Consider the following 12,935-nt stretch of genomic DNA (forward strand, 5'->3'; position numbering starts at 1 on the left):
TTCCTCCACAGGTTCAGGTGCGCCCAGTCACCCCAGTAACCTCCATTTGTCAAGTTAGTTGGTCTCGATTATGCTTTTGACATGACCCATAATCGTTCTCTTTAGCTTCAGTTCTTTCCTCCTTTTGTTTCTGCTAAGTTTTATATTTACATCCACATCTAATTCACCATGCCTTTAACATAATGTCATTGCAGGGGGTGGAGTTTGAAATGACATCATTCAAAGCAGATGTCAACTGCTGGCTTAACATTCAATGTGTGATGTTTGGTTGTGTTTGTGCACACGCCGTCATTGCTAACTATCCACTGCAGCGTTCTGTGTCAATAACATTTTTCTCTCTCCATAGGGAGCGGGGGCTAAAGTGTGCTCGATGGCCTCTCATTGGCTTCTGTGTCTCTTTATTAGCATGGTCACTGCTTTGAGTAAACAAACTAGCCTAACAATTTCCACTCTTCCACCTTCACCTCTTATAATCACACAGCTAATCAAGGCTTGTGCTCGGGCCATGATCAGTCTATCTTGTTTTTTTTTTATTGTTGTGATAGGTATGGCAAACCACCCTCCAATCCCCATCATGGAATTAGCTGATCATATAGAGCGCCTGAAAGCCAATGACAACCTGAAGTTTTCGCAGGAATATGAGGTGAGTATCCTGTAATAAATAAGCTCTGGGTTGAGACAATTAGAAAATAGATCTTAATTGTTTTTCTTGGAGGTAAAACCCTGTTAGGGCAAAAGACTATTTGTGATTCTTAGACTCATTTAAAGATTCAAAATCATTCTGAATACTGTTTTCAGAGAAAGTTCTAACTCAACCAATAATAATAAGAGATGCATCAAATTTCGTCAGTTGTTATATAGATATTATATAAAACTAATTACACTGATTAGTATATATATTCTCAGCAAAAACATTCAGCAAAAGTTTGTGTTTTGTATAAAGTTGGATAAAAACAGTCCTGAATCTTTTAAAATGATATAACATTATCCAAATTATGCACAAAATTGGTTAAACTGCTTTATAAAATAGGGAAAGTCTTGCATTGGTGATGCACAAAGAGCAAAACTAACATATCAAGGGTATCTTGTAATAAAGGTAGATAATGTCAAGACCCTCTGGAGGGTTCTCCAACAATTTGAACATTAGCCATATACTGTTTTTAGATCAGTGAAACGCTTTTCCTGTCATTGACTCTTGATGAGAAATCAGCAAAAAAAATGCACCCTCGCATTAAAAGAAAATGATTCGATGAACATTTTCTGCACCTTTTTATGTGCAGAACATTAAGTTCCTTTACTATTTTTAAGGTCAGCCTTTGGGCATCAAACTGCCAGGCTGCCCCATTCTTGGTGCCACATTATGACTTTTTAAATCTAATTCCATACAACATTTTCGAGTACTGGAAAAACATTTATGTTCCACCGGATTATAAAGATGTTTTTTTATTGTGAGCAGTGCAAGTAATTCAACATATTTTCATTGACCAGCCCTTAAGCCTTGATATATACGGGACATATTGAATATTGTCTATGTTTAGATAAATAAATTAGAAACTAAATCATCCTATGCTATTTTAGACATTTTGAAAACACTTTTTTGCACAAACACTTGTACTACGATTGTGCTACAAAAGCTTATCAATACCTATACTGTGCCTGTAGGGGTTGGATTAAGTTATAATTAGCCTAATCCAATCAGACTATGGCTAAAGCAGAACTGGACCAACGATTCTGGCAAAATAGTTGTAGTCTCGCTCATGTTTTCTTGATTTTTTCCTTAGCTTTCCTATCAGTCAAATATAACTTCTTGAGCTTTTATGAAAGCATGATGGAAACAGAGACTGCCCATAGTAAAACAAAATGTGGAAAAACCCATAAAGTGTATTATTGCTGTGGTTTCCAGGACTGTAATCTATAGTTGGCATATCCAAAGTAGGCATCCAACTCAAAATATATAATAATCTGTTCGGAGCCTCTCAATTACACATTAACTTACATTTTTTTTATTTGATTAGGGGTAATGTCACATTTCTGGCCTAAACAGGGATAAGAAACAAATTAAATTGGAACAGAAAAACAAAATCAGATAAAACTTTATTATTCATCAAAATATTTTACTTTGAAGAGAACTAAAGGGATAAACAGTAGTTTAAGCAGATACGTATAAAATAGTTTGTGTATAGATAAACACACTTAGGGACAAAGTGGCATCAAGATGGCAAATAATGAGGAAAAAAATTAGAAAAGAGGCAAACTAACCTAATTTTATCAGCCAAATGCCTCTAAAAAAAGCTGTAAGAAGTTGTAGGATTAAAATTGTCTAGAGTTAAACTTGCCTAACTTATCAATTATTTGAAAGCTTGCAGTGTTTAGCGTGTCTATTGTAGTGTAAGTAACTGTTCCCATAAAGTAGTATTTCATTAATATTTCACAGCCTTCCTTTTACTGTTTCTGTTTTTTTGGTACCAAGAAGGTCCTGCAGGAGCGCATGAAAGTAAAATCAATATTATGCATAGCAGAAGCACATAATGTACATCTTCAGCCTTTTCTCCCTCCAACAACTGTGCTCTTAGTTGTGAAAAGCTAAGATGGGATTTAGGGTCAACTGAAACATCAGACGTACCGTGCTGAAATATTTATAAGTTCTTTTACTTAAAATAAATCTGTAACTCCTTGCTAAACAAGAGCTAGATGGCGTTTTCATACATAAAACTTACATTTATAAATCAAACATCAGTCAAAAACATTAGATCAAACTTGTATATGCAGTTTTGCTGCCAACAACCTAATTATCAGAATTCCAACACTTCCATTTTGACTATAACCATTCTCTGATGCATTTTTATTGATGTTTCATAAAAAACATTTAATTGTAATAATAATTCATCACTCTTATCTCTTCCAGTCCATCGACCCCGGTCAGCAGTTCACTTGGGAGCACTCCAACCTGGAGGTTAACAAACCAAAGAACAGATACGCAAATGTGATTGCCTACGATCATTCCAGAGTCCTGCTCTCTGCTATCGATGGTATGCCTTCCACCAACTTCTTCCCTCGCTAACGGCTGTACCAATTGTATTGAAAGCCTGTAAAAAGGGTCTTGAAGACCTAAGGGGTCCTACTGTGATGTTGGATTACATGGTCGTCATACATAAGCATCACACCACTCCACTTCCGCAGAAATGCTGGTTTACATTACAAATATACAAGAAAACCTCCGTCGCAGGATTACTTGCAGCTCAAAATTCAAATTATTGGATTATTGCTGAAGTTTAGAAATGTTACTTTGTACTATTACTAATGATATTTTGTACTATTGCATTCAACTCTCTATTTTTGATGTTAATAGATGATGAAATGTTTTAAAATTGGACATTCATGTAAGAAAATAGAATTGTATCACATTTGTAAAAGGTTAACAAAGCAACACTTGTATTTAGTGTTTAATAAAATAACTGTCATATTTCTTTTAGAAAATAAACAATATATCAACAGGGAAACATCTAGCTAGACATAACTATGATCTTCCTAGCAAAGAGCTAAATAAATAGTTTCAGTTAGTCTATTCATTCATTTCAAACTATACAGTTGATTGAAAAAAATTAATAATTATATAAATGTATCTATGAAGGATGGTATGAAGTAGCATCTTCAATGTGTTGTTCATTGGTGCTCCTTATACATGAGAGGCGATCTGGCCCTTCAACATTGCATTTCGTTCTGGCCCTACATCGTTGCATTTCATTCATTAATTTATGATTCAACTCAACTACACACACAAACAATTAAGCATTTTCACTCAGCTGCTCCTATGGAAGAAGGGGGGGGGGGGGTGACTTGTCTGCAGACTATTCAAAAGCAGAGCTCAGTAGAGTTCCTAAAAAATGTACTATAGTAAGAGTCACACTACTTTTACTTAAGTAAAAATAGAAAGTATTTATTCAAGAAGTGTATTCAGTTAGAGTAAAAAAAAAGTTACTTGTAAAAGGGCTACTCATGCACTGACTAATGAATGGCTCGTTACATCTGATCTATTGTTTGAAATTATGGAATCAGACAAATGGGCAAATTCTGGTATTCCAAAGTATAAATTGAAATCAAAAATAAAAATAAATAACATGATTACAAAAAACAAATTTGAGCACCTTTCCAAATAAAATGTTTTAACCTGAAATTATAAAGTCAGTTTTTACAGTAAGTAATGCATATTATTTTAGAAAAGCATAAATAACTTTTAGTGACAATGTCTATTGTTTTCTCTATCTTACCTACCTTCCTTACCTCCGAATAACTTGTTACTATTAGTGCATAGTTTTAACAGATGTTTTACTCAAGTAAGAGTAGTAATACACTCACAAGAATGTTACATGCAAGTAGGTATGCACTTACAAGGAATTTCACTTGGTGTTGATGGTGCAGACAAATTTGATATAAATACAGAATCTGTAGCTATAATAAAAAAAAAAAAAAAAATATATATATATATATATATATATATATATATATATATATATATATATATATATATATAGTATATACAAATTTATAATATTTAGCTATATACTATATACTCAGTAGACTGTGCGTTAGTGTAACGCAGGGGGTCTGGAGAAGCTATGTTGGTGTAGCTTGAAGGTCCTGAACTGGGGAAGGAGGGAGGCAGTTTCAGAGTCACTGGAGTCTCTGGGCCTTGTTGATGAGGCTAGTAGCAGATGGGAAGAAACTGTTCTTGTGGCGGGAGGTTTTGCTCTTGATGGACCGCAGCCTCTTGCCAGAGGAACGTATCTGAAATAGTTTGTGGCTGGGGTGCGAGGGAGCAATGGAAGATTGCAGCCAATCATCTTTTCTGCAGACCGGATACAGCGCTGAGTAAATAAAACTTCTCCTAAAAGTAAATTTTATTTTAAAAGTTACTCAAGTTAATGTAATTGAGTAAACTTATCTAGGTACTACCGAGCTTTTTTTTCCGAAGCAATCTTTAGCTCAGTATTTTAATGGAGCTCTATTAGTCATTTTTTCCCACAGTAGTCCATTGTTTTTTTGTTTTGTTTTTTTTTTAAGGGTTTTTTTGTGTTTAAAGTCAAATTTTACATGCGTTAAAATTGAGCACCGGGATCCTTTGCAGATAGGCATTCTGAGCATAACGAGTACTTTGTGTTCGCTCAGGTTGATTGAACACACAGATCATCTTGGCTAAATTAAACTGGTGTAGCCTTAATTGGTTTATCAGTTCTGATGTTTGTCTTATTACTATTGGCTGATTTCTGACAAACTTTTCAGGTGCATTTCATTAACTTCGGCATAATTGAAAAAGTTTGTTATTTTAGTAATCACATTGAAATAAGGGAAGTTAAAAAGATTTATTACACACTGGGTGATCAATTTCAAAGCGCAAACTCATGACACTTGGAATATATGTTCTTGTAGAAATTACATTCCACTTTCTTTTGTGTAATAATAATCGAAAAAGCATTACTTTAATGAAATATAAAGTTGCTTTTTGGAAAAGTTTAATATTACATACGCTTAAAAAAAATGTTTTTTAACAAAAAAGGACTAACTTGACTGTTGTTAAGCTGATGGTCACTGACAAGGAGAGTCAGCCACAAAAGTTTACTATTTGAAAGACCGAAAAGTAAGGTGAAAAACATGCTATAACAAGATACACAGCAGAAGGCATAACCTTAGCATTGAGAAAATCATAAGCTATGTCAAATTAGGTGTCCTCTTTAAGACATTGTTTTTTGGATGAATATGAGAGACACCAGACCAAACGATACAGATGAGCTACTAAAGCAACTTTTAGCAGAGCCACTTATTGATCGTTTACATTCTACACTGTGTTGATTCAACATTTCATGCAAAATGATGTCTGCAAAAGGATCCCATAGTAATGAGCACATATTCAATACAGAACATGGCCAAACTTTCTGAAAAGCCCTTTTTTTCTGTGCAGAATTTTTAGCATTTATGTTACATTACCATTCCCTGAGGAATAGAATATTTAGAAATGGAAGCTTGAAATATGTCCCTCCAATTAATCAATTTGTGAGTTTTACTTTTTAAAATTCAAATAATAAGATTAACAAAACAATAACCTTGTAAATTACTGAAACTATCGTCTCCGTTTGGAAACTTGAGAACACAAAATGATCCATGTTCTCTGCTTATTGGTATTTAGCTTTGTCATTGCTAACAGCTTTTCCTTTTTTTTTTTAAAGCTTTTTTTTTTTTATCCTTAATTAAAAAAAAAAAAAACAAGAAAAAACAGACATCTGGAATTCATTATCAAACCTTCTGCATATCCTTTGATATCCCTTCATCTTCTTCTGATGCCAACTGAGTGCCAACCGAGCAGCGCTGCAAAAACAGCCATGTTTTAATGTTTTAATGGCTGCATTGACTTAGAAAAATATAGAACTTTAGACAAATCCTGAGTGACAGAAAGAATAAAAGCAAAACCCATTTGCAAATGTACATTTAACCAACTCGTGTCTTTCTCATTAAACCACTGTAATGGCTTCGTTTGTTTTTCCTTTTTCTTTCAAATTGAAAACACCACGGACTTAATTGTACTTATCCCTTGTCCATCATAGAAATGCACAGCCGCGTGTTTCTGTATGGACAGCCTCGGAGAGGGTGGGTGGGAGAGAAAAAAAAACAAAAAAAACAATGTGGGTGGGCTCTTTTAATGTGTCCATATAAGCCATTTTCTTTCTCTTTTACTCAGTTGAATTAGTTACCTGAGAGCAAAAGGAAGTCTGAGGGAAAGGAAGCAGCTGGAGTGAAGTGGTGGGGTGGGTGTGGAGGGTATTTTTCTGAGACGTGGCGCCCATGCAGATGAGACTTATCTTGGTCGACCATGTGCGCGCAGAGCCCCTAAACTGCCAGTCCTCAAGCATTGACTTGCTGTCAGCTCTGTCTGTTTCGCCTGGATTCGAAAAGGCTGCTGCGCCTTTCATTTATTATAAGCAAAAGGGAAAAGGGAGAGCGGAGAGCTGGGGGGAAATTGTTTTGCTACTTTCTCGTCAGTTTGTTTTTCTCCATGTGAGACCGAGGTTTATCTATAAGTCGGCTGCAGATACGGAATAGGGAAATGTGTTGTTGATAGCAAACACAAATCCCTTCGGATGAGTAACACTGCCCCCCAAAAAAAGGAGTTTTGTGCCGTATTATTTACAGAAAACATTGGTTTTACCATAACAGTTTAAGGAAATGCGTTGAAATGTCTGATACATTAAATTAGCCCTTTTGGAAATTTTTATGAAAACAAAACTTAAAATGATTTCATGGTCTCTAAACTGTTTAAAAAAAGTTAAAATGATATTGAGCTGGCACATTTCCTCGTATTATAAATGGAATATAATAAAATAGGGTTTTAGAAAAATGATTTCCCATCACACTCAAATACTTCCATCCATCCATCCATCCATCCATCCATCCATCCATCCATCCATCCATCCATCCATCCATCCATCCATCCATCCATCCATCCATCCATCCNTCCATCCATCCATCCATCCATCCATCCATCCATCCATCCATCCATCCATCCATCCATCCATCCATCCATCCATCCATCCATCCATCCAGTTTTAAAACCAACACATAACTCCTCCAGAAATGTCTGCAATAAATATTAAGTAAACATTATATTTATGTGTGACTGAGAACTTTTAAAACGTTAGTGTGGATATCTGTAGGATTTGGACATGAAGAGGGAGTTGAAACTCTAAAACCTGCAGCTGACAGTTTTACTGTTTTCATTTCTCTTTTGACATTTCCTTTATGTTACACATTTAACTAACAGCTTACCTTTCCATCTTTAAGGAGTCCCTGGAAGTGACTACATCAATGCCAACTACATAGACGGGTACAGGAAGCAAAATGCTTACATTGCTACCCAGGGAGCTCTGCCGGAGACATTTGGCGAGTTCTGGAGGATGATCTGGGAGCAGAGGAGCGCCATTGTTGTCATGATGACCAAGCTAGAGGAAAGATCCAGGGTAAAGAACCACAGTTTGGACCATTTGTTGTTGTAATATTAATCAATAACACAAGGGTTTTCTCAACCCCTATTTTATGTTGTTTTACAGTTTTGGCTACTTTTGTAGACAATATGAAGGGTCCAAATGATTCATTCAGCTCATTACAACTGGACAGCTGTAATGACTCAACCTTTAATTTATGTTGGAATAATTTGGTATAAAATTGACTTTTCTATTGTACCCATGTAAAGGGATCCAAAGGCCAATTATAGCAGGGAAACTCCAGACCCTAAAGTACTGATTAAAAGCAATAACTTTTAAATGTGAAAAATTGAAAGTTGCTGATCTTCTAACTTATTTTGCCTTTTGCTGTTTTAAACTATGGTTCATTTGAGAGCAAAGTCTGTCTCTGTGGAGTATGAATAGCAAATGGAGCTTATGTTTTGATGATAATTTTAAGCAGCAGATGTGAAATATGAGCACCGTTCTTGTCAGCTACCAGTGGCTCTTATTTCAAGCAGAACCTTTTCTCTGTTTTGCTTTTTAAAACACTGCATATTCCAAGTACAAATAATTATACTAGTAAATGCTTTTTCTATTGCTAAAGAGTCTCAGAGAATCATGTACTATACGTTAAGCAATCTTTTAATGATAACTAGTCTTGAATTTAGTCTTGGAACCACATTAGTGCCAAAATGATTGTGAAACAACAGCAATTGTTCGGGAGCTTGCTTATTTCCTGTCCAGGAGCAGCCATACTTCATCTTCTCAGCTTAAATAACGATACTACAATTAAACAATGTTTTACTGCAAACAGTAAAATTTCTAATTAGTGATTCAATCTTGGCAGTTATAAGATTTGCTTGTTCCATACAAATATCTCAGGCCATTTCATGGATTGGGGAATTTAAACCAGTCAGCAGGAATGAGGAGCAAATGGATCAATGTTTATTTATGTCCTTAATGCAATGTGTAAAAACCTAAAATACAATGCCTTTGGAAGAAAAAAGACTTCTGATTCTTCTTGACATTTCCCAGATTTTAAAATAATAACCAGAAACCTCATTGTATTGGAAGATTGTAACTAAAAATTAACCAATATAAATTCCTGTCAACCTAACTTGACAAAATGGGCAATTGCACAACTTCTTTATTGTGTTGTCAACAAATCTGACCTCAATGGAAGAATGGAAAGATGAAAATGGTCAAAAAGCGCTCTAAGAGGTCTCAGGCCAAAAAGATTTTTTTTTAAATGGAAGAAGGTGGGTTTTTCAGACGAGATGTTCAATCGCTGCCGTCAAACGGAAAGAGAAACACTTCCTCAGCCATAACTGCAAGCTTTAGTTCACCCTCTAAAACATGTATTCAGAGCTAGAATGACAAGGTTCAGATAAAAGCATAGTCAGGAATAGGTGTGGACCTGCCAAAATCTGGATGTCCATGCAATAGAATGTGGCAGAAACTCAATCTTACTTAGATAAAACATTTTTCCCAAAGATTGAACAAAAATTGTATCCAACCGAAATGCAAGAAAAAGTGTAAGTGTAACACTAAACACAAAGGAACTATGATTTTGAAGGGATATTAAAAAAAGGAATGTACATTTCCAAAAAATGGTTAGTATAAAAAAGTACTGTACAAGAATGAGGAAAAAGGTTTAAAACCCATGTATGCTTTTCCTCCCTTCGAAATGATGGACTGTTGTGTTGATTGTTCATGAAATCCACATAAAAACAACAACAATAAAAAAACAATATTATAGATATTACACGACAAAGAGAAAACGTTTCAAAAGGGTGAATTCTTTTGCAAGCAAACTGGAAGTTGTTTTCTGTATAACATTACATAAATATAGAGCAAAAAGCATAACTATGGATGGATTCTATTAACTGTGCTGCAGGTAAAATGTGATCAGTACTGGCCCACAAGAGGGACGGAGACATACGGTCTCATCCAGATAACGTTGCTGGACACAGTAGAATTGGCCACATACTGCGTCAGGACATTCTCCCTTTTTAAGGTAAGGGTTTGCATTTATGCAGCCTTGGGTCTGTAAAGCGTTTTCAATGCGCGCTGCGTTAGTCACACGTGTTTTATTATTTCAGAATGGCTCCAGTGAGAAGAGGGAGGTGAGGCAGTTCCAGTTCACTGCCTGGCCAGACCACGGGGTACCGGAGCACCCCACTCCATTCCTCGCCTTCCTGAGACGGGTGAAAGCTTGCAATCCTCCAGATGCGGGGCCCATGGTGGTGCACTGCAGGTGGGAAACAATGCGGTTTTACAGAAACATCCTGGAGCATGAAATTGATTTATTTCCTCTCCATTTGCCAAAATGAATAAATGAATACACTTGACAGAAATAAATCACCTTCTTTGTTATTAGATTCTCATATTTGAGTCATTTGCGTTCTGATAATATCTAAGACAGACGGTCTTTTCATAAGGAAACACAGTACATTGCCCTACAACCAGGCCCATCTTGCTACATTTTCCAAAAGCAGTCAAGCTTAAAATGTGTTAGCAACACCACAGCACTAAAAAGTACCAGTTTTATTTCCTTTAGCAATCCTGAAAGCCTTTTCCCACTCAGTGACACAAACACAAGCTGACCTGTTTTTTTTCCTTTCCTGCATCAACAACTCACATGTCTCCTCATCTCTTTAGGGTTAATGCACCCAAATCTGGCTCCCCAACTTTGCCCCCATCAGTTACGGGAGCAGCAGGGCTCCCCACAGTGAGCTGCAAAACATCAACAGAAACAGGATTAGGAAGTAGTGACACAGAGTGCAAAAGATACAAACTTTTATCAAAGTGACAAAAAAAAGGAAGAGGGATTACTGAAGACTTACTATAGAATTACCACATGCTGAAGTTAATTAATGCTAGTTGCAGAGAAGCCCCCCGCCTAAAAAAAAAAGACTAAACTCTGAAGGAAAATGTGGGAATTAATGTCACACTGCAGATTGGAGTTTTTAAATTCCTCTGGCTTCCCATCAGATAGTCGTGTCCACCATCCAAATCCCCAATCATGTCCTTTTTATCATTGCACGTTTCATGTTAAATAGAGGAAGCTGCTATATTTGCATGCCTTCAGAGCAACACAAGGGGAGTGTTTCGGTTAGGCTGTCTAAAAGTTGTAAAAAAAAAAAAAAAAAGATTTTGTGCTAAAGGACTTTATAGAATGTTCTCAGCTGGTGAAGCTGTTTTTGCAGAGTAATTGCCATCATTTACAAACGGTATTTATTTTATGTTAATGTAAGGATAGACAAATATGGACGTCCACCATACATAAGCCAGAGCAGTGGATGGTTAATCCATCCCACATAGGATGTACAGAAATATGCATTTGATGGCATTCATGTAAAATCTGTCCATTCATCTGCTGTCGCTTGTCCATCATAGTCACAGGGGGATGGTGCTTTTCTCCAGCAGTCTATGGGAGAAAAGCTGGATACATATGGCAACATACAGACATACGATCTTGCATGCACTCACATGTAAGAGTATTTAAGAGATGCACATTAAACTACCAGACATGCTTTAGGACAATGCAGAGGCTGGAATAAAAAAAAAAGAACATGCATATGCAGGGAGAACTTTTAAACTCCATGCAGAAACACAGCAATCTGCATAAGCAAAGTGCTACAAAATGTTGCATTGTCTTCTTGTTCCAGTAGCCCACTTGTCATCATAGTGTCTTACGTAGTTCCTCATGACTTCACGCAGACCTTATTTGACTGGTTGACGTCTAAGCCGGTATGGTTCTATGTTTTTTTTACTCTCATACCATGAGATAGACAGCTTTAGTGGTCTTGTCCAATAGTCTTGTCATCACTGGATGATGTTTTAAGCCTCTATATCCCTATGATGTATACAGTATGCTCCATGCATTCAAACCCCTGTCTTCTGCAACTTAGTTATTCAGTGTGATTGTTGTGCCCGTGGTCATCAGAGCACTACCTGGAGAAACATCAGAGATCTCAGTTCAGAAATGCACAGTTCTATGGACAGCTAGGATACTGCAAAGAACCCTCAAGCTCTGAGGCGTCTGGTAGAGGATCCTAGCTAAAGAGGAAGAAACCACCAATCCCACTTAGTAGTACGAGGGTTGGATGAGAGAGCAGTTTTCTCCTCCTCAACCCCGTGCTTTTACCTTCCTTCGCAGTGTATGCATGATTATCCTCATACTTTCTCACCTCCTCTCTTATAGCATATTTTCTACATGGCTTAATCCAAGCATTAAAAATGTTATTCATTTTCTTAAATATTTATTAGCAGGTTTATTATAATGTTGAGATATATGGTTATTTGGCATACAATGGTATGTTTAAAGATTAACTACACATAAAATCATGTTTTTGCAGATAAAATGTATAAATTTGGCCCTAAGACTAAGATATACATTTATTTTTTTGGATTTATGTGATGCTCCCTTGTTTTAAAGCATAATATAAGATAGCTAAGGGCCCTTTTTGAAAAAGAAAATTTATAGGAAAAACTTTAATATTAAAATACAGCATTTAAATGTTCAGAAATAACTAAGTCGGCTGTGTTACATGAAGTCTTGCTGTAAAAATGTTACACTCCACCTGTTTTGACTGAATCCAGCTGTGCTTTTGGACATACCCAGAAGTCCAACACACACCATCATTGCTGGCTTCCCTACAACCAAAGACCTAATGCTCCATGAAATTCAAGCTTCACTGACAGGTTAAGCAACATGCAGGAAACCTTCCCTGCGGAGAAGCTTATACATAGTCCCTTTCATTTCCCTTAATACCAAACCAGTTGACACAATCTCGCTCAGCGTTAAAGTCTCCTAAGGCAAGAGATCAAAATCCACTGTTGTTTCCAAAATGCTGATCAGTCTGTGATTGACAGGAAATAGGACAGCAGATATCAAGTGCAAATGTGAAAAAGCATCTAAGAAAAATGATTTATATCCCT

At 36.3% G+C, this 12,935-nt stretch overlaps 1 protein-coding gene across 41 annotated transcripts in view; it reads left to right on the plus strand.

Annotated features, from left to right (window-relative positions):
* Nucleotides 1-12,935, plus strand: part of ptprd (protein tyrosine phosphatase, receptor type D) — a 420,350-nt gene that overhangs the window by 392,009 nt on the left and 15,406 nt on the right. For 22 of the 41 annotated variants that reach the window (XM_015393658.1, XM_015393659.1, XM_015393660.1 and 19 more), the window contains 6 exons: nt 12-53; nt 546-643; nt 2,906-3,029; nt 7,831-8,006; nt 9,889-10,008; nt 10,094-10,248. In XM_015393658.1, coding sequence (XP_015249144.1) covers nt 12-53; nt 546-643; nt 2,906-3,029; nt 7,831-8,006; nt 9,889-10,008; nt 10,094-10,248 — 715 coding nt within the window. The remainder of the gene's footprint in view (nt 1-11; nt 54-545; nt 644-2,905; nt 3,030-7,830; nt 8,007-9,888; nt 10,009-10,093; nt 10,249-12,935) is intronic. The other 19 variants (XM_015393651.1, XM_015393655.1, XM_015393653.1 and 16 more) reach the window with 1 other exon arrangement.

Source organism: Cyprinodon variegatus, unplaced genomic scaffold, assembly GCF_000732505.1.
Source record: "Cyprinodon variegatus isolate N-32 unplaced genomic scaffold, C_variegatus-1.0 Scaffold652, whole genome shotgun sequence".
Classification (NCBI taxonomy): domain Eukaryota; kingdom Metazoa; phylum Chordata; class Actinopteri; order Cyprinodontiformes; family Cyprinodontidae; genus Cyprinodon; species Cyprinodon variegatus.